This window comes from Spodoptera frugiperda, chromosome 30, assembly GCF_023101765.2.
Source record: "Spodoptera frugiperda isolate SF20-4 chromosome 30, AGI-APGP_CSIRO_Sfru_2.0, whole genome shotgun sequence".
Classification (NCBI taxonomy): domain Eukaryota; kingdom Metazoa; phylum Arthropoda; class Insecta; order Lepidoptera; family Noctuidae; genus Spodoptera; species Spodoptera frugiperda.
The window spans coordinates 6,016,396-6,043,524 of record NC_064241.1 but is presented as its reverse complement, the minus strand read 5'-3'; the positions used below and the strand labels follow the sequence as shown (position 1 = coordinate 6,043,524).

Genomic DNA, 27,129 nt, shown 5'->3' with positions numbered 1-27,129 from the left:
CCGGTTGAATAAAGAAACAAAATCCAGAGGCTCACTGCCTTTTTATTTTGTGTTGGTATACCTAGGCACCTATCTTAGGTAAGTAGATTTTGAATTAGCAAGTCCATTCAGCGACGGAAATAGGAAACAATAATCATAAATTGATGATAGATATTACGGTACTGTTACGAAATACCAACCAAATGCTACTTACCATTGAGCAAGGGTGGTGATTAATGCTCAAACCTGCCCATGCCCATGCCCACTGTTGATGATGACGAAATGCTATTAGATATGTATCTGCAGGTGCATATTACAATGAATAGCAATTTTTTTTGACCACAGTTTTAGTATAGAAACTAGCGTTCCGCTACCTCGTATGTGTGCTTTGCTCATTATTAGCTTTCCTTTTTGTAGGAATATGAGGGTAAAGAAATAGAACAGTGAACAGTTGCATTTTTAGCTTTTTTACGGTCCTTCTGCATTTTTTTCGAGAAACAAACAATAAAAATAATTAATTATCAAAATTAATCATTGATAAATAATAAAAATGCAAGATTGCAATTTTTTTTTAAATAAAATTGTAAAATCTACTATGTTTAGGAAAATCGTGATTTACAATCGTTCTCCAAATTAAAAAAAAAGAATAAAAGACGAAATGATTTGTACCAAAAAGACCAGGCTGCAAAGGCTAAAAAACAGTTCCAATTTGACGTTGACATCTTTGACAACTGACAGAAGTGACAGTATGAAAGTGACATTTGTCGTTTTGGGGGGCTGCTGTTTTTGTTGTGTGATTGTGCCGGGAAATCCTTTTCCGTATCTTATCCGATTGTTAGCTGCATTTATTTAATTCTTAATAGCAGATTAGAGTATTCGCCATGACATACGGTAAATTTCATAGGTACTTTCTTAGAACAGTGGCCAGTCAAGGTGCTATATCGATGAATGATGCTCAAGCAATTGTGGAAAAATTCAACGGTAAGAAAACATTGTTTTATACTATATTCTCCGATATTCGTACTCAGTCAGTGCATATCTATGGGCCGGAGCCTTTTAAAGATACTCGTTTGTTCTTTTTAAACTGTGAGGTAAGAGTTATTTGATGGTTTTCTATCCATATAAAAATATTGAGTTCTTACAGTTTTGCGTGTTTCAAGTAAAATATATTTTGGAGAAACGTACTGAATAAGTAGTATAAGTACGATATCCATGTAGGTATTTACCACCTATTGTTTTATAGCTCTTTGCTCATCTATGTTATATCTACAGAATGTTATCTTTTAGTGATAAGAACATGTTCTTCCATTTTGGATTTATGTTTCTGTACTTTATAACTATTTAGTTTAGCTCATGGCTAGACTATTGGCTTCCTCTAGTTACTATTAAAGAAGGTTCACTATAATCTGCATGTGTGGTATACAAGTTAGAGATGACAGTACAAAATGGTAACTAATAAGTTTATTATTCATTTGGTTTAAAAAAATATACAAGTATTTTCTCCTTTAGTTTTTTAAACATTGCTCCACACTAGTATTTATCCCTGTGTCATGGGTACTTTTACAAACATTCAAGTTGACATATGCATCACACCCAGAAACAATAATTGGAGGGTCATACAAAGAGTTGCTCCTTGCATGAATTGTAACCGTTGTATAGAAGACGGTAGCTTAAGTCAAGTTATCACATTTTGGTTAATTATATTGTAATCAGCATTTATACTGATATGAACTGCAAATGCCGTATACACTTATAAGTGACAAATTTACAGCAAATTGGTGAAAAATGTAATGTGTAAAATCTAGTGAATAAGTAATTGATGTATAAAATTAACATCACATTTCTTTGAAATATTCCAGAAGGAGAAGAAACATCAGTGCATGATGTAGTAAAGTCAATCAATGATGAAATTAGACCATTTCAACAAGAGATAAAAATAACTAGCGATGAGGTCACTAACGAGAAGATTATTGTTTTCCTCTCCCTTGGTTACGATGAAGCAACCAAAGCCCAGAATATATTTTCTGCAAATGAATTGGAATATTTCAGAGTTCTTCTCGAACAGATTATGACTACAGAATCGAGACAGATTACAGGAATGAATGCTATTAATTTAGCGAGTAGTATGAAATCGACTTTCACTAAATCTGATGCACAAGTGAGTATTTATCTAAACAATGAAATATAAAAATCAATTTGTGTTTGTGTTCTTCTTGGTAAAACTCGAAACATCTCGGATTTGCTTGTTAAAATTTTAATTTATTTATTTTGGTCTTCAATTATTTGTAGAAGTCCAAGGAAGGTTCAGGTAAGAGGTTTGCCGGGTCAGCTAGTTACTTGTATTAATGAAACTAACAATATTAATGAAACATTATCATATTAGCCAAAATAATAGGCAGAGACGACAAATGTCTAGTGAAACTTAAGGGTTAATAACTATAGAGAACTATACTACTAACTTGAGTGGGAATAGGTGTTAGGGTAGTCTTCCACGCCCTTCATTGTCCTCACGCCGTGGAAAGACTATAAGGATTTCCATTGCATTACAAAAAAAAACTATTCTATACTAACTTCATGTTAGTTATTGAGATATTTTAGAATACCGAAAATACCCAATGGTACTTACTGACTTGTTAAATATACTTGTTAACTCTATTTTCAATTAAGAGCAAAACTTTGCTTAAGCATCTCAATGCATTTGTTTAATAATAATTTTCCATACTAACAATTTCAGAGAATGCTGAACACTTGGCACAGGATGAAGTACTTAGACAAGGACCAAAACAACTATGCTCTAGGAGTGAGAGCAGTTCACGAGTTTGAAGGTTACATTCGCCAAAACATGCCAGATACTGTTGAACAATGTTGTCTGTGTAAACAGACTGTTTTTAGAGTAAGTTGTAGTTTTGAAAATGCAAATGAATATGATTGGTGGAAGCCAAATGCATCCACAGCGACATCTCATAACTAACACATCTCTGGTGGAAAAACACCCTAACAGCCACATTCAGAGACATTTAATGATTAAATAAAGTACTCCTTGGTAACGATGTTGTATCGAAAATTATTGCTATCATTTATTTATCATTTATCATTAAAAGACTCTGAGTATGGCAGTAAGTTAGTCAAATGCTCTGACTACAGCTTTAAGCAGTGTGTGGCATACAGCCAGCCATATGATATTATTCAGTATAAATTCACCAGCGGAAAATCCTTATTATAAAATATGTCCTTATTATAAAATACTAGCTGTGCCCGCGACTTCGTCCGCGTGGAATAGTTATTTTAGGCATTATATTTATTTTTGCAAACAACTTTCTCAGCTTCATAAATTATAGCTGTTACCCACGGTTAATTTGTGCATTGAAAATTTGTGATAGCACTGGATTATGATTATAAGGAACAATCCACACTCATTTCTATACTATATGTGTTTCCACTGTTTTCCGGAAACCTGCGCCTATAGGTTGGGTAACCGCCAACCCGGTTTGTGTTTCAGAAATAAAATTCCTAGGGTATTTTTTTAGATACAGATGGGGCCCAGTAGGGCTGATGCCTAATCCGGAGCTGCGGACTACCTAGCGGGTTTACCGGGGCTCCGGCTCGATTGGCAGGAGTAGGAACGGGGTGGTTTTTAGTCAGTAAGAGTCTGACACTCCCTCTCGCCTCGCCCAAGGCGGGAGAAGTCATTGGATGATTTTCCACCCTGAAAAAAAAAAAAAAAGGGTACTTTTTAGATGGGCTCGCTACATACGCGTTATAGCAGTGGTAAGTCCCCTCTTTGAAGAGTGGCTTGAGAGGCGTCACGGCGTCCTCACCTACCGCCTGACGCAGGTACTTACCGAACACAGAAGTTTCGGTTGGTACCTGTTTCGAATTCGGCGGGAGGAAACACCCGGGCGTTTCGTCTGGGCGTCGTCATTGCGAGGACCGCCCGGAAGATATTGTGGAGCATACAGTGGCGGTGTGCACTGCATGTGCTGAGCATCGCCATGTCCTTAAGGATGTGAATGGCGACCTCTCACGTCCGGCTCTAGATCAGGCCAAGGAGCGAGGGGGTAAGGGACGCCGTCTCCCCCTTCTGCGAAGCAGTCATCCTAGCTAAGGAGGAGGCGGAGCGCGTGAGGGAACGATCCTCATCACGCCCCAGCCGCCGCAGAAGACACTCCGGGCGTCGAGGATCGCGTGACGATCCCCGGCCACCGTAAGCGCGGGTCTGCGGACGGCGAGTAAGAGTAGCTCGTCGCCCGATCAAAACCAGGCCCGTGCGTACCGTGCGTCGCGTTATGTGGTCAATGATCAAAAAATGATTTACTTCGTTAGTAAGACTATAATTTTTTTGAGTATAGTTACACCAGGCTCCACGTCGTTCGCAAACAATGCCTCTCCTCCTGGCAGAGCGTCGTGTTTCGCACATCATGCGGCGCGGGTGAATTTTATATCGGCGTTATTTTAAAATTGTAATATCTTCTAAGATGTTTATTGAAGTTTAGTGATGTCAAAGACAATTTTGTTCACAATTAAATACTCTTAATGAACAACACATTTATTTCGATAAAGATTAATATTTTTTCGTTAATACAACTCTTAACAAGTAATGCATTAATTTCGACCCAGTTTGATAACCATAAAAACGATTCTAGTAAGTTAATCCTAAAAGATAGACATATACTGTCGCGGACTTTTTTTTAGATCATTTTAAGAGGAATAATTCTTTCATACATATAATTTTCGTATCTTGAACCATTTTCGCAGCGCACGCAACGGAAGCCCTCAAGAATTAATAATTTCCCCCGTTTTGTCCACATTTTCCTTTATTTCTTCGCTCCTAATAGTTATAGCGTGATGTTTTATAGCCTATAGCCTTCCTCGATAAATGGACTATCCAACACAAAAAGAATTATTCAAATCGGACCAGTAGTTCCGGAGATTAGCGCGTTCAAACAAACAAACAAACAAACAATCAAACAAACTCTTGTTCTAGTATAGATGTTACACACACCTACAAGTTCAACCTATTTCATGATTAGTTAGTGCTGAATTAATTCATAGCTGTTATTGTGTGAATAAGTTTGATAGTTAACTACTTATAATTTTGATGTTGATCTTATTAGTTATGTTACAGAATTTATCAGAACTGTGTTGTCTTACTAATATTATACATGTGAAAGTTTGTGAGTATGTGCATTGGTGTGTTTGTGTATGTTTGTTACTCAATTACTGCCAAATGTTTAAAGAGATTGGGATGAAATTTGGAACAAAGGTAGATTATCATATGGTCTGGAATACATAGGCTACTTTTAACACACGGAAACGCGGGCGAAGCTGAGAGAAGCTAGTGGTATCGTAAATAAATAAACATTATTATAATTTATTTAATGTCAAGGGAGGCTAATAGCTCAATAGTAGACTGTTACAGCCGTTTTATTATATATATGAATGTGCTAACAAAATGAAATGGTATGATTCCAGGGCTACAACTGTCCAGCGTGTGCGTTAGCCATTCACAACCGATGTCTGATGGGGTATCTAGAAAAGATACAAAAATGGCCATGCTGCAAGGTTGATTTCGACCAATCACAGCTTGATCGACTCACTAGTGCTGGGTAAGTGTTTTGATTGTAAGCCTTTTTTATTACTTGTATTGCTTAGTAACTAAATTATAGTTTTTTTATTGTATGTATATTAAATTACATTAAGGGACTTTATTGAACCTTGATATAAGATACTAAATGTCTGGTTTTATCATGTTTTCTTTTTTATTCAATCATTATTTAAAAATATTAAGTTTCATGGTAAGTGTGGTTGCTAATAAATACTAACATATGTGTAACAATTACTCTTAAAATAAGTAGATCACACAAAGAATTGTTTCATGCATGTATCACACCCACAATACATTATACAACATTCACTCGCCCCGCCACGGCCAGTCATAATTTTATCTTACTTAAACATGTAAGACAACATGTTAATAATTTAATTAATCAATAGAAACTTTATTGGGATATATGTAGATATTTTATATTTACTTTTGGCATAATAACCCTAGATTTTAAACATACAATCCCATAACGATCCTAATACAAACATTTAAACAGTTCCAGATTATCATTGCTGTCGCAAGCAAACACAACACAAGAAACAGAGGTACACAATACTGAGGTACAACCCACCCAAATGCAGGAGTCAGAAAGTATGGAAATAACACAAGAAGTCATTCCAGAGATCTCACAAAGAGTGACTAGAAAGAGAAAGCGACAAAATTGAATAGTTCACTTACATTTTAATTTGGTAAGGTTATTTTTTGTTCCGTAGTTTGGTAGTTTTGTTTGTTATTATTATCCAACCACGGCAATAAAAATACTGTAGATTGCTGGTACAATTTTAAAGCCTGTAAGCTTCTTATTTTAGTTTCCACTGTTTTAATACAGTTCTAAGTTCTAATTTTAGTTTTTGTAATTGTATTAGTTTTGTACTAGTAGTTTTTTATTTGAAGTCGTTGTATTTAATTATTGATTTTTAAATGTCTTCAAGATTTACCATTAAAATAAAATAGTATTTTATTTTGTTGTATGTGACAATATAATATTTTATTGTATTGTCACATACATATATAAAGTAAATTCTTATTACACTAAGTTAAAGGACAATTGAAAGATTGTTTTTATTACATCATCATAACCATGATTGAACTACAATTCGATTTAGATAATTAATTGATTAATGTCCACTTTATAATGCAAATACTCTTTACACACATTGTATAATTTTGTAAGGCATGATATCTTAATTTCTATTGAAAAAGAGTCAAAGTAAAAGCTCTATAAACCGAGAATGATTGAATAATTTATCATTCCATTGATTATGCCTACCCCATTGGGAGACAGATGTGATGGATGTAGGTACGTTTATAATATATATTCCAAGGACTTGCAAGTGATTTTTAAGTAAATAAGTAATTAAATAGTATGTATATTCTACATATTAAAACTGTATTAACGTTATTTTTGTAATTTAGTAAAATAAACACACTATTTTTCCATATAATTTATTTATTTCTATCTGACTATGTAAACTTAAAGGCGAACCCAAAATATTTGTATCACTATAACATAGAAGTACATACTACTTTTAAAACTTAAGGGTCGGTTCATATCTGACGGAACATGCGTCGCGTATCATCGGTCGCGTAACGCCAGAACAGACAAATGTATAGAAAAACAGTTGACCGTTCACACTCAACCGATGATACGTCAGTACGACTGATGATACGCTCGACGTATTTTACGTCAGATGTGAACCGACCCTAAGTGTGCAAACAATTATCGACTTTACGTTAAACATTTTAAGTTCCCATTAAAACTAACAATTAAAACATAAGTATCTTTCTATACTAAATAGCTAAATACACATTTTGGACCTTCCGCTGAACTATTTTGGCTGATTTTGGATAGTAATCGAGAAGGTACTTCCAGTGGTCCAACTTTAGATACACAATGTCAACGACAGTCCGAGCTCTAAAGGAGAAATGGTGGACCACGCCCACAAATAGACCCTAGAAAGAAAATGAAATAATAATGTTACAAATAGAAAAACATATTTCTAGGCATACTAAAGCTGTAGGTATTTAATTCGAAAAAGTTTTTATAAAGGCAGGATTTTGCATTTTCAAATAAATAATTTTAAACTATGTAAATATGTTAACATTGATAGAGATTCCACCATGGTACAGTACTCTCAACGGATCTTGGTAGGTCTGAACTACGTGCAGAAGGCTGCGCAATAAGTATTTTTTAGAACCAAATGGTGGCATGAGGCGAGGTGCGGGGGGCGGCGATCTAGGCTAGAGATTGACCATTTCTAAATACAATTGACCCTTTACACTTATTGCACAGCCTTCTGCACGTAGTTCAGACCTGCCAAGATCCTTTGAGAGTACTGTAATTATCTTGATTCTTCATTCTTTAATAGTGCTTTCGTGTGAATTAAAAGGAAGCAGGTTTGAGCAATTCCCCTATACTCGTATATCACCATTGATTCTACTCTGAGTTAGCTGCCTGTGTATTAGAATGTGTTCTTTTAAAACTTCGACACCTAATATTTTACCTGAGCGATCCCAAAACTGTCTTCTGGTCCCAAAACGTCATAAATTGACTCCGTTAAGTTCGGGTGCACGGTGAGCACTTCAACCTGAGGATGACAATAACAAATGATTCATCGAAAGAGTAACATCGTGATCTATTCGGCTGCATTATAATGATTAATGTAAGTGACATATTGGCGGTGATATCATAAATGTAAAGGTCAGTTCATACTGGTGCGATTTGCGGTCATTTTCAATTTCTTAGAAGGATAGAAGTATTAATTTTAGTACATTTTATATGTAACTAGTGTCCAAATATTATGTCTGCTTACTGGGGCTGACGCATAAATGGTCTTTAATATAAGATTACGTATTTTAGAAGGTTTATTGTGGCTTTGGTTAGTTTTAGGTTTGTTTGGAAGAAACTATTAATAGACTATGGACTATGTTTTGACATTTGGTTGAATCTTTCTTTTATGTTAATTCAAAAACTCCTGTAATAATACTTAGCGCCTGTTTCACCACCTTCATATAAGTGCCCGATAAACTTATGTGACAGATAGTGCATACAAATTACGTTCTTAATTCAAAGTTATCTGATACATAGCGGTTATCCAGACATTGTGAAACAAGTCCTTAGTATAACATCTTACTATTGTGGGTTTAAGTTTACACGTTGGCTTATGGGATCTGGCCCTAAGGATGACGTCATAAGCTTACCTGTCCTCTATGTATGAAGTAGATGCATTGATCTGAGTCACCGCACTGCACGATATAGTTGCCAGGAAAGAAGACACAATGTTTCATCCACATCACAAGCATGCGACGAAAATCGTCATCAGTTTTGCTGAATATGACTGATTCTCGGATGTGGGATCCGTATACTGCTTGCATTACTTGACAACGGAGCCGGAATGGTAGCTTGTAGACTAGGGCTGGCATCTGTTGGACGAAAAAAAACTCTGGGTCAATTGAGGTTTTTGAAAATCTCAACCCTAGGATTGTGCGTTAAGATCGGTTGTTCCTTTCTGTTGTTGTTGTTGTAGATACAACTGTACGAGTACGAGTTTGCTTTAAGTTAAAAGTTATCGAAGCGACTCATATTAAGGGTGCTGGGAGCATGGTGTGTTGTATAATTCGGCAACTCAGGGGATGAAACCGGAGTCTTTAATCTATACTTTATTTACTAGCTCCCATCTAGCTACACTTGAACTGCTTCATTATTATATTATTGTGTATTGACACGGCTACTGAGCATATGGCTCCAGGTAAAATTTGCGGATCCAGCAGTATTAGTTTTCTTTTGGTCAAGTTTAGCCATTTGGTTCGGTTTCGGAAATATAGCAATAAGCAGGCTACGGCATAATACAACGTAATTCAATATTTAACCAAAATAGTCTGTATATATCTCTAGAATACATTAGGCGTCTTTGTTTCAGTGATTTTCCTAAGTAGTCATTACAATAGATTCTGATTTACACGATTAGCAATCGTAGGAAGTGGGCGATCGTCCCAGAAAAAAAACTATAAAACGATCAATTAAAGAATGAGAGGTTGCCACGGGTCAATGTATGCGAATTTTGGTAATGAGACCGAATAAACTCCAAAAATAATTGCTTTGACGCAAAAATTTAATGAGGAAGTTATAAAGTTTGCTATGGAACAGCTGAGGATGTTCCGGGTTCGCCAGTTAGGTCTTAGTACTAAATATAAAGATAGTTTTGCGTGGGCTCCTGCATGGGTATATTGAACTGAGTAATATATGATCCCACCCAAAACATAAATGTGAAAGGCTGCCAAGTTCGATAATATTGGAATGCTTCGCCTATAAAAGAAGTGAGATCTAAATAAGTACCAAGTTCCATACGGACCTCAGTTAAAAATGATATAACAAGTTGGCAAGTTTTCATACACTTTGTTATAAACCTACTAAACGCAATGAGTCAAGTATATAATTTTCTATTAAAACTTGCCAAGTTATATCATTTTTAACTGAGGTCTGCGTATGGAACTTGGTACTTATTTAGATCTCACTTCTTTTATAGGCGAAGCATTCCATATTATCGAACTTGGCAGCCTTTCACATTTATGTTTTGGGTGGGATTTCATTTATTTTTGTAAGGTTTATTTTCTTTTTTTCTTATTTTACTTTACTTTGACTAAATACAAACCTTCGTAACGAATTTTAGGTCGGTACGACCATTGGAAGATATAGATATTTTTTTTGTTTTAGTTCCTTAGGGGTATGAATTTACACCTTCATTATTTTTAAAACCGACTCACACTTGGCCATTTTCAGATTTTTTCCTTTACCTTGACCTAAAGACCTACCTCCATGCCAAATTTCAAGTCAATACGACCATTGGAAGTGGTCTAGGTTTTTGATGAGTGAGTGAGTCAGTCAGTCAGTCAGTCAGTCAGTGAGTGTATAGTAAAAATAGCGATTTTCTGACGTCAATATCTCAAGACCTACAATACATTAATGAAATTTTGTATTTTAGATAAGTAAGTAGATCTCGACAGATACTAGAAATTTCATATGCGTAGATAAAATAGATTTTGAGAGTTATAGGTGGGTCGAACTTGGCCCGAAATGGTTCGTGTAATATAACCCACGGCCGGTGTGTCGGTTTTTTTGCTCGAACTTGGCGGACACACTGCCGTGTGTCTAGATCACTATATTGCCTCTGTAAGTCTGGACTAAAAATATCTCTTCAAATTCTAGTATTAGGAAGTTTTTCAATAGAAATGTGCTATGCTACATTGCTGTAGATGCGTTTGGGTTCCACCAATCATATTCATTGGTACACATAGCTTAGCACTGGTGGAAACGGACTCAGCGAAGCTATGTTTTTTATATCTCGAGTTCTTTTCTTGACAGTTACATAGTTTCATAGCTTAGCTATTACATATTCGTAGCTATATAGCACATCTCTGGTGGAAAAGCACGCTTAATGAGATCGTTTGTATATTTGTAGATTGTCACATTTTTTTTAAGTGTTCCTTAGATAATTATACTCTTTACTTCTTGTAACAAACAGTATCAGTAGTTCATTATCTTTTGTTGGGTACGGTATTTACAATTTTGATTTTACATATTAATAAACGCTTGTACTAAGTTTTGTAATATTATTAAAGTGAACCGTTTGGTGACGGCACCCATGATCATCTCGCGCATGTCGTAAGAGCTGACTGATTCATCTCATTTATACCTAAACGTGTAAACCTATATGGGTAAAACATCAAATTATATTAACAGTTTTCCTGCAACTGCAATTGAGCATGACAAAGTAAATATAGTGACGTAGGTATTTAGTATTAATCTGTTAATTTACCTAATTGGATTTTCGACTTTGTGCGAAAAGAATAAAATTGACAATCGAATAAACTAATTCGCCAGAAATGATAATATTGACCTACTGTTGAGTTATTTGGTTAAAACCGTACCATTCACAATCAATAAAAGATGACACCCAAACTTCACCTTTAACCAAATGAATGACGTTACCAAACTATTTGCTTTAGTATTGCTCATTGTAGACTCTTCCTTTTAAATTGATAGGTATGCAGGTAATTTACCTGCATTATACTCGTATTTTCCTATTCGAAAGTTACTTATAAAAGTTTACATCACGATTTTTGTTCCTCGAAACAGGCAGCTTAAAGGCACATTTCAGATGACTTAGGTATAAGGCAGTGATCTACCTAATAGCAACGTGGCGGATTCTTTTACTCTCTATACTATTAAGACATAAACACAAACGAAAAATCCAACAATATTTTGTTCAATTTGAAAATTGATCCAGATAGCTCTTGCTCAGTAGTTGCTTGAACAACATGGCAGTTACCTACAATGCTTCATCTTAAAAAAAAAAAATTGTCACGTCGAACTATTAGTACTTAATAGCCATGGTAAAATAATTCTTATAAAACATAGAAAACTGACCTGTTTTCCTTGTTGTCTGTTCCATAGCTCACGCACGTAGTCCCACATTTTGCTCATTTGGTGTACACTTAGATCCATATCTCGTAAACCATCTCTCAGTTCGTTTATATCATAATCGTATGCTATGCGCGATGACGAATGAGCTGTGATCATTGCTGACATTTCTGATATCAGAAGTCCTGGAAAACGAGAAGACAAAATTATATTATGTATCGGTGTTATACTTCTCTCAAAGACCCCGGAACAGTCGGATGTCTTTTCCGAAATTATCCAAATTATCCTGTATCTGTATACAGAACAAACAACTAGTTGTTTACAATAAAAAAGAGGAAATATCATTAAAGATGAAATGAAGGAAATCTATTAGAACTATTGTAAAATGATAATTGTATCATGTTGATTCACAAAGCAATATTATAAGGGTCGTTGGTGACAATTACTATTTTAGATCTATAGGTACCTAATCGTTTGAGGAAAATGCATAAAGAGTATCTTCACGTATCTTGTTTCTCAAGTATAAGTTACATACCTGTACAGAACTTGATGACGATGATCACAATAATAGTTTCGATGACTTCAAAACTGTTTTGTGATGACACATCTCCCGTGCCTGTTATTGTTAACAAATTGATCATGTACCACAATGCTGCTACGTACAACGCAAAGAAATTACCCTGAGAATATGGAAGGAAGATTAGAAATGGCTATTGTGGATCTCTCTTTCTTAATCTCAATATTAGCTACCTACTTATTTCCACCACAGATGGGGCTCAGTAGGGCTGATGTCCGATTCCGAACATCGTAACCGCCTACCAGAGCTCCGACTCAAAGCAGGGGAAGGAACACTCCATCTCGCCTCATCCAAGGCGGGAGAAGTCATTGGATCATTTCCCCCCCTCAAAAAAGTTGTTATTTATTAGCGTGTCTTCATCGAATCATCTTTTCTTTAACCATTCTCTTTCTTTTTTTGCCCTTTATTTTGTGAAATTACAATGTGACACTCACTTTCAACCATTTTCATCCCATCTTATTACGTGGTTCATGCCAAGAAAATCGATTACCTTTTCGCTTCTAATACAACAGACTAACCTCGGAATATTTCGCTCGTAAATTAAGAGCTTCCTTTGACATCCAGTTAGCTGATGTGCAGTGCACCGGAGTAAGACAGGATAGTTTGAAAAACAGGCAGGCGTTGACGTGCGATAGTATTGATGCCCATATAGCAATTGTTCTGAAATTGTTGTAATTTATTTAGTAGTTTGCATTAGTAATTTGAAAATACTTTCAGCGAGTGCAACAGATTTCATTGGTTCCAATTTGACTAGAGACTTCCTTAAATTTATTTCAGTCAACGCGGCAACCAAATCTTTATCGCGTTATACTTTGTGCCTAGATTAATAGGTATGTTTCCCAGATTAAAGAGTTTATAAGTGATCTAGTCCACCAGTTGGTTCGTATTGCAGGAAGAATAGCTGAATTAAAAATAAAACATGATACTTACGTCAGTTTAAACAATAAATTCGCTGAACCAATGCTCGTTTTTCTATGTGTTCTGTACGTAAATAAATACGTAATTCTAGTTAGCTGAGGCGATCGTGCATAGCAGAATAATGCCATTTTCATTTTCGGAGACAGTGATAAAGCGAAGACTAAATAGCATATTAAAAAGTTTGCTAGGAAGTCTCTTCTTCGAAGGTATACTTTGGAGAAATACCTGTCAAAAACAAATTATTCTTCTCCGTAATATAATTACTAACAAAGGAATTTATAATTTCTCTTTAGTACGACTTGAAAAAGTAGAAGAACAAATGTAGAAATAGAAAAAATGAACAGCAGATTATTTTTTTCTGTGTAAATGTAAGTAGCATAATAATATATAATTATTGAAAAGTACTTACATTTTCCTAACTTTCTTCGGGCTCAAAACATAATCTCCGTATCTATTCATGTACCCAGAATGAATGTCCAGAAAAACTTTAAATAGAAACAGAATATCGAATATGACGCAAACGTGGAAGAAATATGGCACTGAGAGGAATGCCATTTGGTATACCAACAGCATAAAGTCCATATACGATAAGAAGAGAATGAGATATTCTGGAAACAAATAAATTTTGTTCAGTATTATATCTTGACTTGGATAACCAATAGAATTTAGGTGTCACTTACCCATACAAGTGACCAATGCGCTATCCGGAATAATGCTGCTACGAAACCATCTGTACAAAGTAATGATTACGTGATTTTGAAGAACAAAATTTATGTATAGCAACCTACAACGATGCCTAACTGTTCTTTAAAGGGATAAAGGTAGGAAGATAAAATAGGCTGCGCGACGTCGCCGCGTTTACTCACGCTGCTCATGATGAAGAGTCCTTCTGTGACTCGAAACTAATACTAGTTTCAAAAGCTCTATAGCTGTTCTCAGAATATTTACGCGAGTAAACCGTTGTTTTTAGTAAATTAAGAAGATAAAAATACAACCACATTAATTCATCTGTCACTTTGGCATCGAATATTGGATACAAATCTGGACTATATGCATAAAGTATCTAACTACTTGCGCAAATCTACAAAACAGGGATTGAACAATTCTATAATACAACACCCCACGCTGGTAAAACTTCTATCGATACCCATTAAATCTATAGTAAGTACTACATTTCTTTAAGTATTAACCTATGTGGCTTAAAACATAAAAGTGTGGCTGGAACGTAATCGACGTTTGCTGATGTGATGGATTTGGATCCGTGCGATTCTGCAATACTCTTTTCTGGACTCTGAAACGTTAAACAGGTAAGTTACATAGGAAAACATTCATATCGACGCGACATCTTATTATATTTCATGTACGAGTTAACTGTTGCTTTATGTCATATGTAAGTACTAAGTAGCCTTCTTATTTTACTTCCGAAATCATAAAATAATTTACCTCCATATAAAGTTCAGGATCAATTTCAAATTCGTCTGCTTCCTCTTCTCCAGTTTCGTACGACAAAGGAAAATTCGTTACCTGGTGAATTGTAAACTCTAAATATTGGCAGAAGTGCTATATCTACATGTATTTCTATGACAAACATTGGTTACCTCAGTGCTGCTATTCCTTGCAGATACTATCGTTGGCAATACATAGTCTTTCACTGCTGTTTCAACAGATTCCTTCACTTTTTGTAGTACTGAAGGATAGCTCTGTAAACACAAAGTTTACTCAATAATATCTTAATTCTATGCATATCTACCAATAAGCATTGCATCATCGTTGTGGTATTAGCAAGTACCTTTAACAGTGCGTAGAAGTCTCGTCCTTTAATACAAAGCAAATCAATGTTTCGACTTGCGATTACATTTGACATTGTCATATACTTCGTAGCTCCTCTAATGTTACCGAATATCCCTCCAGGACCCATACAAGCTTCTACTTCATTTATATTTGAAATAATGTCAACCTGTTTATGAATAAAAGTTAATGTAGCATCTGAAGAATATTGTGAACTTTTTTTAAATTCTGTTGGTATTAGAAGTATCAGTAGAAAAAATATTTTATACATCTCTATTAGGTACTCCAATTTGTTCATAATATTATAGGCCACCTAATGTCACCCTTTAGTATTTAAGGACATGGCAATTTGCAATCAAAGTGAATGGAGAAGTTCTAATAACTAAATGTAGTACACTAGCGTTGTTGGACTAATAATACACGATTCATGAGGTCAAGTGCGATTGAAACGGGGTCCTGTGGCAAATGGAGGGAGAGAAATCTATAGCTATTATAACATACATACTACGGCACTTACTGTTACCTATATGATCTATCTCTGTTCAGATGTATAGCTGTCTATTGATAACCTCTGATTAATTTGAATCTACCTATCTACCTACGACTTTTTCATTAGATTAATTTGAATCTTTACCTTTCCTCTATAAATAATATACATAGTATCTATCACTTCATTCGATCTCATAACCATATATCCTTTCTGGAAGTACGATTCTTTCAGTTTCTTTGCAAAAGCTCTAAAGAAGGAATATTCAACGTTTTCAAATAATGGGATTTCTCTTAAAGTTTTCTCGTACATGTATAGTACAGCATCTTCGTTTAAATTCGCATGAAGTTTCCCCAGTATTGATTGATGCTGCATGAATAAACAATAATTTTAGCAAATTCTCGTATAATTTTCTAAAAAAAATGCCAGTCGCTAATCTAAGCATAAATAACGTCCAGTTGAAGTCTTTCCCGCACTAAATCTCATAAAAATACTTACCGACCAACCACCTGTCCTTTTCCATTGGTACTTCCAAAATTCTAAAATGGTCTTTTTGAGCAAAAAAGGCACTTTCTCTCTATTCAAAAACATTTCCAAATGTTTCAGATTCTCTTGAAACTTTGTAATCACTTGATCTGCCATAGCTTTCAATGACGCTATTCTTGCGTATACATATCTAATAAAAAACATTTTGTTCTGTATGTAGTGTGTCGGATCATCATCATCATTATTAATATCGCATCGAAATTATTTAGTCTAATATCAAAGCTAAACTTGTCAGTAGGTATTGCACTAAACCGATGAGCTCACCCAAAAAATAGGACGCCATGTATGTTTACGCAGATACACAGTATCATATGCTCTATGTTCTGAGGAGTGATATCGCCGAAACCAGCTCCTCCAAAACTCGTTGCTGTCCAATAATAAGCTAGTAAGAGCACTTTAGATGGCGACATGTGGTGTCCTTCTATAATGGTTACTCCGTCTATCCAAGATCCTGTAATTATTGTGATAAAAAAATGAGTTCTTTTTGCATATTAATTGCAACTCATTTTTTGCGTCTTTTTTGTACTGGTTTTTGGATACACGTGATAATTAATATTTTATATTAAGAGTATTACGAAATCAAGTCTAACTCACCTACTAAACAAACCATATTGCCGCCAGGGTGAAACGTGGTGTTCAAATAAGGGATTGTTCCAGATATTCTTTTGATTTTATATTCAAAATCTTCCGGGTCATTCGCCTTAACGTATCTACAGGATAAGGTGATTAAAAGGCAAGTGTACAAATTTAGAAAGAATAACGTTATAAGAAGGAAGTGGACCACGCTCATGAAGTATGCCTGAAAAGAAACATAATGAATCGTTAAATTTTATGGGGTCTAGTAATAAAACTAGCTTTAAGGCCAATGGAAATGTTAAGCATAAGCAATAAATTATACAGCAAATGTCGATTTTCCTACAGCGTCGTGTCACTGTGTCGTCTACTGGACATAGCAAATAGGCCCTTCAAAAATGAAGGTCAAGATTTCATCAAGTACCTGCCATTCACTATGACACTGACATCAGACGCCAAAATTGTTATTACAAACCTAAGATGTAATAAAATGATTCAAAAATGCTTAATTGAGTTGTGCACTACTTAGTTTTATATAAAAACGGAAGAGCTATCATTACCCTCCTCAAAGCACCAATAGATTCGGCCCACGAAGCAGCATACAGTTTGACAATCTGTAAAACGTTGATCATTCTCAAAGCACAATGGAACATATGTGAATTGATCTCGTGGTCTTCAGGCGTATGATCTTCATTATGTTTAGGAACAAACAGTTTCCAAATAGCATACCAAGGAAAACACGTTATAAAGTCCACAGTAAATTGGCCCTGTAAATTACTTAAACATTAAAGTAAATGCCTACAGTTAATAGTTAATTGAATAAGGCATTACTAGCGGTTTGGTCCGGCTTCACACTGACACTATTTTCTGTTTTCATTCAAATATGTTAATATTTTCTAATAATCTACACTACAATAAAGAATTTACCGAATTCGAGCCAGCTATTCCCAAGTTTTACGCCTGGCAATAATACATTTTATGGGAGAAACGAGGATGGTTACTTCCGACCAGTAGAGTTAAGTACTAAGAATTGACTGTTTACCTGGAGGTAGTGTTTAGCGGTCATATAGGGATGGTATATCAATTGGTTTTTACATCCATAATATGCAACGTGCAACATCAAATACATATCTATGTAGCAGATGGTTTCCAAAATTACGAGTGTCACGTTGAATGTTCCAAACAGTGGCGCCATAGATACAATCACCTTGAAGTTTCAAGAAAAAGGAAGTTGTTTGTAGTATAAGTGTAATGTATGTATTATTGTGTTGAAATAGACACCCACCTAAAGTTGCAATTGGATGTTCTGTCCCAATTATGTAGGCTGAGGCTAGTTTGTTTAATTGATGGAAGTGTAATATTGCACAACTTGTAGATATTAAGTAGGGTTTCAACTCACTGTTGTTGCTTCGTTGACATATGTATGTTTTAAATAGAGTATACCATTAGCATAGCAAAGAATATTAGAAAGTAAGTACCAAGTTCTAACACATTCCTTGTCAGTCAGCCCAATTTATCATATTCAGTTTTTCACCTTCTAATGCAAATTAAGCGCACTTTGCAATAGGGTCAGTCTAACCGTAAATAGCCATTATGATTAAAGCTAAAATATATTCATATTGTTCATAACAAAGTTGCCATATTTAAACAACTCCATATGTACGGAAGAAAAAATAAAAATAGAATACAAAAACTCGTCTAGACAGTCCTTAACTAGACACTGCAATTTTTTAAGGTGTCATATAGAAAACAGAGTCTTACGGGTATGAGTAGACACAGTAAAAATGCAGTGGCCATTCGAACGCTCGCCCACACTTTCAAGAATATTCCGTCTGGTCTTATAGCGATTGGCATCAATAAATATGCTGCTACATTGTTCAGCACATGGAACTGTTTGAAGGATGTCAAATATTTTTGCTTCAATTTCTTATATTCCGCATTGAGGTCTATGAAGGAGTCTGCAATTAGGAGATGAAATGACAATGCAATGCAATCCTGCCCCACTTAATTTCATCAATGTACAAGAAATGTAAATTAATCAAAATTATGCAATGAAAATAAGACCCCTGGTTACTTAATTATTATTCTGATAAAGTTGCGGATAAAAATTAGGAAATAAAAAGAATTTAAAAAACCCAAGGCCTATTTCCTGTATTTATCGCGACAATCTGCGTTTCTTAGTACGCTTGCACAAGGAACAAAACGAGTCATTCAATAAAAAAAAAACATTTATTAATGTAATGTGTGCGGATTTTAACATGAATTTGGTTTTAACACATACTATTAGTTAATTTTTTTTATAATATATATTATAATGAATGCATATTCTAATTATTATTTCGTGTTTGAACGTTAGTGATTAAATGTAACGAAACGTCTTTGGCGTGCGTGCGTCAGTTATGTCCAAAAAGTCATTATTTGACATTCGCTCTGTCTGTTCTGTTTACATTGTTGTTTCGTTATGACTATGAATTAAAAGTAGGATTACTAAAGGTGATATTGGTGATGACATTCCTTTCTTTCATAGCTAAACACCCTATGATAGCATTGTAATAATATAAAGCACTTTATTTAATTATTTCTACCATTATAACTGCAATTATCTGAACTGGTACCTAACCTAAATGTAATATTTTGTTCTTAGATTTATATAGAAACCGCAAGGTCTAAAGACTTTTAATCATGTTTTTAGTTATCACTAATAGAGCAGCAATAGAATGCTACATTTGGCATGCCTGTACACTATATTTTTTGGTGGGGCGAAGCTCTATAGAGATTCCGGCATTGTCATTTCCAACACTGTCATTAATAGCCTATTAGTGGCCACTGCTGACCAAAGCCTCTTCTCGCATGGAGACGGTTTTGAGCATTAATCACAACGCTTGCTCAATGCGGGTTGGTGATTTCTAACCTTTAATTTGAAATTATAAGCCCAGGTTTCCTCACGATGTTTTCCTTCACAGTTTATCCGTGGCGGGCGTCTTAAACCTCCGGTCCACCACGACACTGACATCATACCAAAAGCAATTATCAGTCCCAAAACATGACTTTATTTCGAATGATTTTATGGGTACTTACTGTTGAAAAATTCTTGTAGTAGACTTGTGATTTTTACTTTCTGTTTTTTCTCTGTCAGTCGGTTGTAATGTTGTAAATAGGAGTCCGGGGTTTGCGCTTTCGCCTGCTGTTCTATGTGTTGTAGCTCTTCTGGTTTTAATAGACCTTCATGCTCTTTCATGTCTGGGAATAGACTTAATGCCGATGTGTAAGCGTAATGGCTCACACTAACGAGCTGAAAAAAGAACCTAATTGTTATTGCTTATTATTTTTCATTGATCGTTGAATCATGAATTATTTTACACATTGATTTTTTTTTGTCCGACCCAAAGATAAAAACTACGTGTGGGAAGAAATTTATACACCTGATTTGATTAACTTGGTACGGATATTAATCAACCAGTATTTACTTAATTTCCATTTTTATTTGGTCTTCCACTATTTATAAGTCTTGTGGATGTTGCAAAAGGCGATTCAGGAAAATGAATTGCTGTTCCAACCGCCACAGATTGGTTCCTTTATGTTAACTGACTAATCCTTTAAGTATCACGTCATTAGAAAAACAAGACAGTTTTTATAGCTGTATTATACTCAAATTAATAAAAGGAAATTAGATTTTTGTTTTTCGTATTTGTTACAAAATATTTCATATATTTTTACTTTTATGTTCAAAATTATCATAACATGTGTACATTCTTTATTCTACTTTATAACGGTCACCTTCGTTGCGACAAAATTCTGATCGTATAACCTTAAATAAGGTCGGATGGCAGAAAGCGAGCGTGGGAGGACTTCCCACTGCACTACCCACCTGTAAGAGGTCGCGGGGACCCTAACTTACCTTACAGTGAGTCAATGTAACGACGGTGCTGAGAGTGGGGATCCCGTACAATAGTACCAGTAACCCCACGTGATTGCCGGGGCCTATCACGCGCTCAGTTTTGGTCTCTCTCATTTCATTTGATGTCACTAAGCAATAACCGCTCTCTATTATGTACAGCTCTCTTGTCACCGTCCCTCCATAAAATACGATTTCACCAGGTGGTAAAATTATGTCCCTAGCAGCTGTAAATAAAAATTGTTTTAAGTCGACTCTTGTGTCTTCTTGAGATGAGGGGGCCATATTACTATAGTTTTTGCGGTTCTGAACGTGTTTTGTTCTTGACTTCTGAACTGATTAATTTTTATGTCGCCTTGTTCCTTCCGCGCCTGATATGATTGCTGTCAATTAAAAGTAATTCTTTGATACCCATTTAAGATTGAAGAATGATTCCCTCGTATCTTATAGGCGCATGGTCTATTTAAAGTCATTGTGATGTAGCCTTTACATAATTATAATAAGTTTTTACCCTCAGTAAGCGTGTGAATGTAAGCTTTATTTTTCACTTGAAAAAACTTAATGGACGTGAGTGCTTTGAATCTGGCTTGGTGCAAGACTTTTTTCCTCAGTTCTGATGGAACTACCGTCTTCTCTAACCAATTGTCATCTGTTAATTCGACACCCTGGTAAATAAGTCGCCTGGTTATTAATACGGTCTCAATGATTTAGAATGGAATAGAATGTGATCTCATATATTTACCGAATTATATTGCCACTGCAATTCGTAAAAAGCCATGATTCGAGATTTAATTGCTGGATGCATATTGTTTTCGTTCATGAATTTATCTATCGTTATGATGACTTCCAAGAAAGCTGTTTTCGTTCTATAAATTAATGATTTGATTAATTCTAGGGAATTGTGTGTCAATTGTTCTCTGAACTAATGTTAGGGACATTAATTTGCCACTACAAATTGATTCAAAACAATTTTTTGTTAGTGTACACGATGGTTTATTAGAATCGTATGTAGGTTGTTACCTTGACCAATGTGTGACAACAGCAGAGAACTCAGAAATACAGTATCCGGAAAGTAGAACGCCGTAGAGACTAAGAAAGGCTATAAAAGCCATGTCGTAAATATCTCCGGGAGTGTAGTCCCCATAGCCCACGGAAAGCAGGACGGTAGTTGCAAAATATACAGACGTTATAAGGGGATATTTAGTTCTGAAAAATTTGGCAATCACTTTATACACTGTCAAACGTTTAAAAATGCGTCTTTATTTGTGTTTCAGTGTCATTTACATGGGTTCTAAATGCAGTTGGTAACAAGGAAAATATGGATACTCAATATACCAAGCGACCATCTGAAATTGTACGAGTACTTACTGTCTTTGAGATGAAATGAGTCATTAAAATAAATCATTCAGCGGATAAGTTTATTAGAGAATAAAGTCTATGAATCATTAGTCCTTGATTTAAAATAATGTATTACATATGCAGCATTTCTATTTCACACAGTACATGTATGGTCCACAAAAGCTTAGAAAATTAATGTTGTTTTAATATTTTTTAATATTAGTAGAAACAGTGAAAGTTTCCGTTTAGATATTACCTCACACATTAATCTTCACACCTACTACACTTTTACCGAAAAACTTCCGACTTTACTTTCGACACACTGCTTCATTGCCATCGACATTGACGCCAATGTCGGAGACAAGATTTTGTAAAGTAATTACAATAGGGCTCTTAACTAGTGAAAAATTAATTTGTGGAACACCGAAGATTCCGAATAAAATTTCAACAAGACTATTTGAATTGAGTAGCAAAGTTTAAGACTTACTTTGAGATTCTGGCACCCCGGTTTTGATCATCCCAAACCAGTGCTCTACTAAACCACGAGTTTTCTGAACATCGGTTCACGAAACATGACTCCATATATAATATAACGCCAGACCAGTAACATAATAAGCAGATGTATACGCAATACTTAATTATCTGAAAGAAAAAATATGTGTTTTCAACAAAACATGTATACGTAATGTACGCATGTAGATACATGTACAAATAGTCAAATACGATACACACCTTCACAAGTAGCGAATTTAATAACAATTTTCTTTCCAAGTTCTCAAAAAAACTGGACAGCCTCCATACTAAACATAGTTTAATACCTTTGCACAGGTAAAATAAGTGATCTCTATAGTTATCGTGATATTTCACAGTTTGATGAATGGTCACTATGTATTCGAACGGAATTATTGCCACAACGTCAAGATAAAAGCCAAGAGTATTCATTCTATATTTCAATATACTTTTGAAATCTTTTATATGCCTCTTCTTAGTCTTAACCGCAGTTATAGAAGTTATAAAAACATTGAGAATCAACGACAATGTTATAATTATCTGGGTATAGAAATAAATTCCAGCTGGAAACGATCGTTTAAATCCAATAAAGTAAGGATAAATAATACTTATGCAAAAGACTATGCTGAGCATATACAATTCCCAATATTTGACTAAAGGACAGTCAGCTTCTAATATCCATGGAAACCTGGACTTGATACAAGTGAACATAGACATTTTTTTCTTAACGTGTTCAGATATAATGTACAGTTCCAAGCAATTTTCATCAAGCGTGTCCTCATTTGTCAAGGTGTTGACGTCTGATATTCCTGTTGGTATAATAAAACAATTGTTTAATATTTTGAATTTTTATACACATTAAAGATTTTTTCGTGTCGTACTTCCAACCTTGAATGTATCTCAATTTATCTTTTAAACATTTAATGCTGCTCTTCTTCCGATCCTTAGATGCGTAGATATTTAATGAGAACTCAGTATGTTCCCCTTGCTTTATTTTCTTCAGTCGACTCCTGTTTATTCGCTCTTGAATTTCGTGGCGTATCGATTCAACGAGGTCTGGATAAGTCATCATTAGTTTTATGAAATTGGTCTTTTCCAGTACCTGACATTCGACATAAGTCGCTGCTTTGACTGTACATCGCGCTGTGAATATAAAAATTGGCGTAATAAGTTCTTAATTTTATCGACATGAATAATACAGAAGGATATTTACCAGGTATATTGTAAACTAGGGATATTTCTCCGAAACATGTCCCAGTGGCAAATGAAATCATTGGACTTTCATCATCTTCGTCAGACAATAGTTCTAAAACGCCACTAGTGACACATACCTGCAACAGTTATGCAGAAATAAATAGACCTTTATGACAAACAGCTATCTAATTAATATTTTAAATAGCTAATATACATGCAACCTTACCATAATAGTCTTGTTCTGGTTATGGCTGTATACAACATCTCCCGGTAAATAAAACTGGTGACTCATGTCTAAAGATAGCCTCCTAAGGAATGCTTCCGGTAGTTTCCTAAATATCAACGAGCTATATAGCGGAACGGCATTTAAGTCGTAGCAGATTTCCATTTGTAAAGGATAGGGAAGAAGTTTCAGTAGTTTAGGTTGGAAAACTCCTGATTTTTGGTACCAGAGATCCTCATAATACCTACAAGAAATAAAAGTATTTTGTAATGCCATGATCACAAAGCGAATTAGCATTGAGTTAGGATTAGAAGTGGCTTACCCGATAATACGTTTCGTAGTGTCCGTATCCATTTTGATCAGCCTCAGGTGGTTCTTTATTTTCTTCAATTGTCGTACATACTTCGAACGCCGTGTTGTAATTGTAATGAATTGTGAAGTTAATGAACCCACAAATACAACTGTTGTTAGCAGGAATCCGAGTAAAGTTGCTAATATGGCAATCACTCTCTCAGCGGTAGTCACCGGGTATAAATCTCCCAGAGCATTAGTAGTGAGAAACATGACTGAACAATATGTGCACACATAATACCAATCTAGTGTCACCTCCGTTGGTAAATATACCGCTGCTAAAGACCACGAGGTACGAATTTTGTGTAAATCGAAACTTCTATTAGCAAATAAAAACCACACACATGTCCAAGTATGTACAGAAAGAAAGAAAAGTATCAAATACTGCGATAGAAACGTTGTCCACTGATTGCTGCCCGCTTGGGAGGATCTATTGTAGAAATATTCTAAAATTCTATACACTCTTATGGTTGCTACCAAAGGTGCTATCGCATGAAAGTTGAACTGAGCGTTTATATCGGCTAATAAATACAAAAATGAATACGGAACCGCCAATATAATATTGAGAACTACTATAAATGTTTCTGGTTCGACAAGGTTCAAAGTTTTTCTCCATTTCCTAAAGAACTTCAATCCAACAATAATCACAACGTCGAAAGCAAATATGAAATTGAAACACAATAAAATTATTATCGTCCAAAACGGTCTTTCGTCTGATCTATAAAATGTATAAACACAAGTATCTAGAATATATGAAATGAATAGCGTTGTAAGTATGAATACTTTCCACGCAGGGTTAGAATATATTAACAAGAGTGTTCGCAGTTTGCTGTTGCTGCTAAATTCAGATCGTGTTTCTTGCAATATAGCATAAGTTTTCTGCTTTTTGTTTTTGTCAATTTCAAAGCGCACATTGGCAGCTGCAGTTATAGGTGCTGATAAACCTGGTAATTGGCTTTGGGTTGCTCTGCGTCTGTACTTGTAAATATCAAAACGAGTCTCACTTGACTTGTCGTCAGCTGTAAATATAAGAAAGCATATTTAATACAGTATTTCTTCTAAGGCAAAATAAGCAAATACCTATAAGACACAGAATTAAGGAACTTACCCATTTTAAATCCACTAGATGTGTGTATTTATTCACAGATAAATTGCTTCGGCTGAAAATTTGTCATCGGGATGATTTGAAGTCACCGAACCAGCAATTTAAAATTTTATATGTCAAAATAAAATATATTTTATCGTCTAGATGGTTTCAAAAGTCAAAATAAACTAGTAGGCATTTCTATCCCATAGCATTAATTTTAATAGTGACGTTGATTTACAAAGAAATCAGGAAGGGGAAAGAAAGTTTAGTTGAAGACTACAAAGAATAAAAATATGAGGAACTTAGTATTCCGACAAGGCATTTTTGTGTCATCGATGGTTAAGATCAAAGATGGGAAGCTTGTAGCAAATGGTCACACGGTGGTAGGGTGACGCAATGTTTTCCTCGGCGCACAAATCGTAGGCCGAAAGCCGGACATGTAGATATCCAAGACGCAAAGCTGTGCGCACGGCACTCCAACCTACATACATGAACATAAAAATTGTTGCGGACTTGACGTTGTTTTAATTTAATATTGTGCTGTTTATTGAAGAAAACACAATGTAGGCAACATAGACGTTAACGATGCGTTGTCGATCAATAATTAACTTCAAAAATATTTATTGCTAGTGTTTTATGTGCGTTAATGCTAACGGCTTATGTTTACTGTTGTAAACTGCTGTTTTGATTGAAATTTTATGTAGATACGATAAAAAAGTCACTGTGCATTTGTGTAAACTTACGATAATAGGTACTAAAGTAAGCCGTTAAGATAGTGATTTGCCAAGTTCCTATTAGAATATGCAAGAAGTCGGCATTGCTTGTAGCATTTGCAATGTAATGTTTTTATTATAGACGAAGAGTTACAAACATGATCTCAGTTGAGATACTTGGTATCTTCGTATATCCATGTTCCATAGTGCCTAGATAATTAGAGTCCGAACGAGCTGCCATAGCCGGAGCGACCGCATAATCACGATGCTTTTATGGTAGTCAAGCCCGTGTATCGGTGAAAAATGTTGTCATAAAACGATTTTAAATACTTTTAGCATTTTCCAGTACATTTAATTTACTCTAAGCAGCCTCCTAGTTAGTTTGTTCTGTGGTAGGTACTAATTATTTAAGGAAAATTAGCTTTTAAAACGAAGATGCAACCATCTTCAGTAAAGGTATGAATGTTGCTGCAATGAGCAAAGCGTAATTAATCGTTGATGCTTAATAATAAATACACCTAACTATATGGGCTTTGGCGAATGATTTTATGGAAAACAATAGATTACTGCTCAGGATTAATGGTTATAAGTGTTATTTATCTTTTAATAAGTCTGCTTTAATGTGTGTAATGAAGCAATAACTTTGATTGAGGCAATAATTGCTAACACATTTATATAGCACTAAGATAAAACTACGACCCTTCATTTAAGATGTATGTATCTAATAAAGCTTTCAATTCAGAAATAATAGTGGAATATGGAGCGTGGAACTTGTGTGCTTAATCCGTTTAATTCGATAGATCCACAAGAACATCGAATAGGGGTCAATTATCCATTTATCCTTTTAACAGAATTGATAAAACGTAACTAACTTGGGTGATTTTAATTGATCGAATGTGCTGGCATTGTTAAAAACGAATTTGA

At 35.1% G+C, this 27,129-nt stretch overlaps 2 protein-coding genes across 2 annotated transcripts; one reads left to right on the top strand and one right to left on the bottom strand.

Moving 5' to 3' along the window:
- Positions 1-741: 741 nt before the first annotated feature.
- On the top strand, positions 742-7,029 carry LOC118269682 (uncharacterized). Its single transcript, XM_035584932.2, has 5 exons — positions 742-960; positions 1,839-2,137; positions 2,714-2,872; positions 5,452-5,585; positions 6,081-7,029. Exons 1-5 carry the CDS (start codon positions 861-863, stop codon positions 6,247-6,249), a joined length of 861 nt encoding a protein of 286 aa, XP_035440825.2. The 5' UTR covers positions 742-860; the 3' UTR covers positions 6,250-7,029.
- LOC118270129 (uncharacterized) lies at positions 7,003-25,770 on the bottom strand. The gene is made up of 33 exons (XM_050706855.1): positions 25,514-25,770; positions 24,377-25,424; positions 24,058-24,298; positions 23,851-23,968; positions 23,526-23,780; positions 22,860-23,446; positions 22,615-22,769; positions 21,810-21,995; positions 21,532-21,655; positions 21,301-21,454; positions 20,793-21,016; positions 19,973-20,186; positions 18,656-18,852; positions 17,937-18,101; positions 17,455-17,661; positions 16,916-17,120; positions 16,586-16,772; positions 16,274-16,451; positions 15,923-16,144; positions 15,290-15,457; positions 15,099-15,200; positions 14,944-15,024; positions 14,691-14,791; positions 14,181-14,230; positions 13,910-14,108; positions 13,513-13,725; positions 13,101-13,242; positions 12,541-12,685; positions 12,012-12,190; positions 8,786-9,007; positions 8,089-8,172; positions 7,288-7,537; positions 7,003-7,119 (listed from the first exon to the last, which is right to left on the bottom strand). Exons 1-32 carry the CDS (start codon positions 25,515-25,517, stop codon positions 7,376-7,378), a joined length of 6,519 nt encoding a protein of 2,172 aa, XP_050562812.1. The 5' UTR covers positions 25,518-25,770; the 3' UTR covers positions 7,003-7,119; positions 7,288-7,375.
- Positions 25,771-27,129: the final 1,359 nt, after the last annotated feature.

What these genes read in the sequence shown, in the direction of transcription:
- LOC118269682 (XM_035584932.2), top strand. Translation starts at nt 861, where the DNA reads ATGACATACGGTAAATTTCATAGGTACTTTCTTAGAACAGTGGCCAGT. An exon ending in TCACTAAATCTGATGCACAA is followed by an intron (nt 2,138 to 2,713) that starts GTGAGTATTTAT and finishes TAACAATTTCAG; the next exon opens with AGAATGCTGAACACTTGGCA. An exon ending in GATCGACTCACTAGTGCTGG is followed by an intron (nt 5,586 to 6,080) that starts GTAAGTGTTTTG and finishes ACATTTAAACAG; the next exon opens with TTCCAGATTATCATTGCTGT.
- LOC118270129 (XM_050706855.1), bottom strand. An exon ending in TTACATTGACTCACTGTAAG is followed by an intron (nt 20,187 to 20,792) that starts GTAAGTTAGGGT and finishes TTCTTTTTTCAG; the next exon opens with CTCGTTAGTGTGAGCCATTA. An exon ending in CCGCTAAACACTACCTCCAG is followed by an intron (nt 17,662 to 17,936) that starts GTAAACAGTCAA and finishes AGTAATTTACAG; the next exon opens with GGCCAATTTACTGTGGACTT.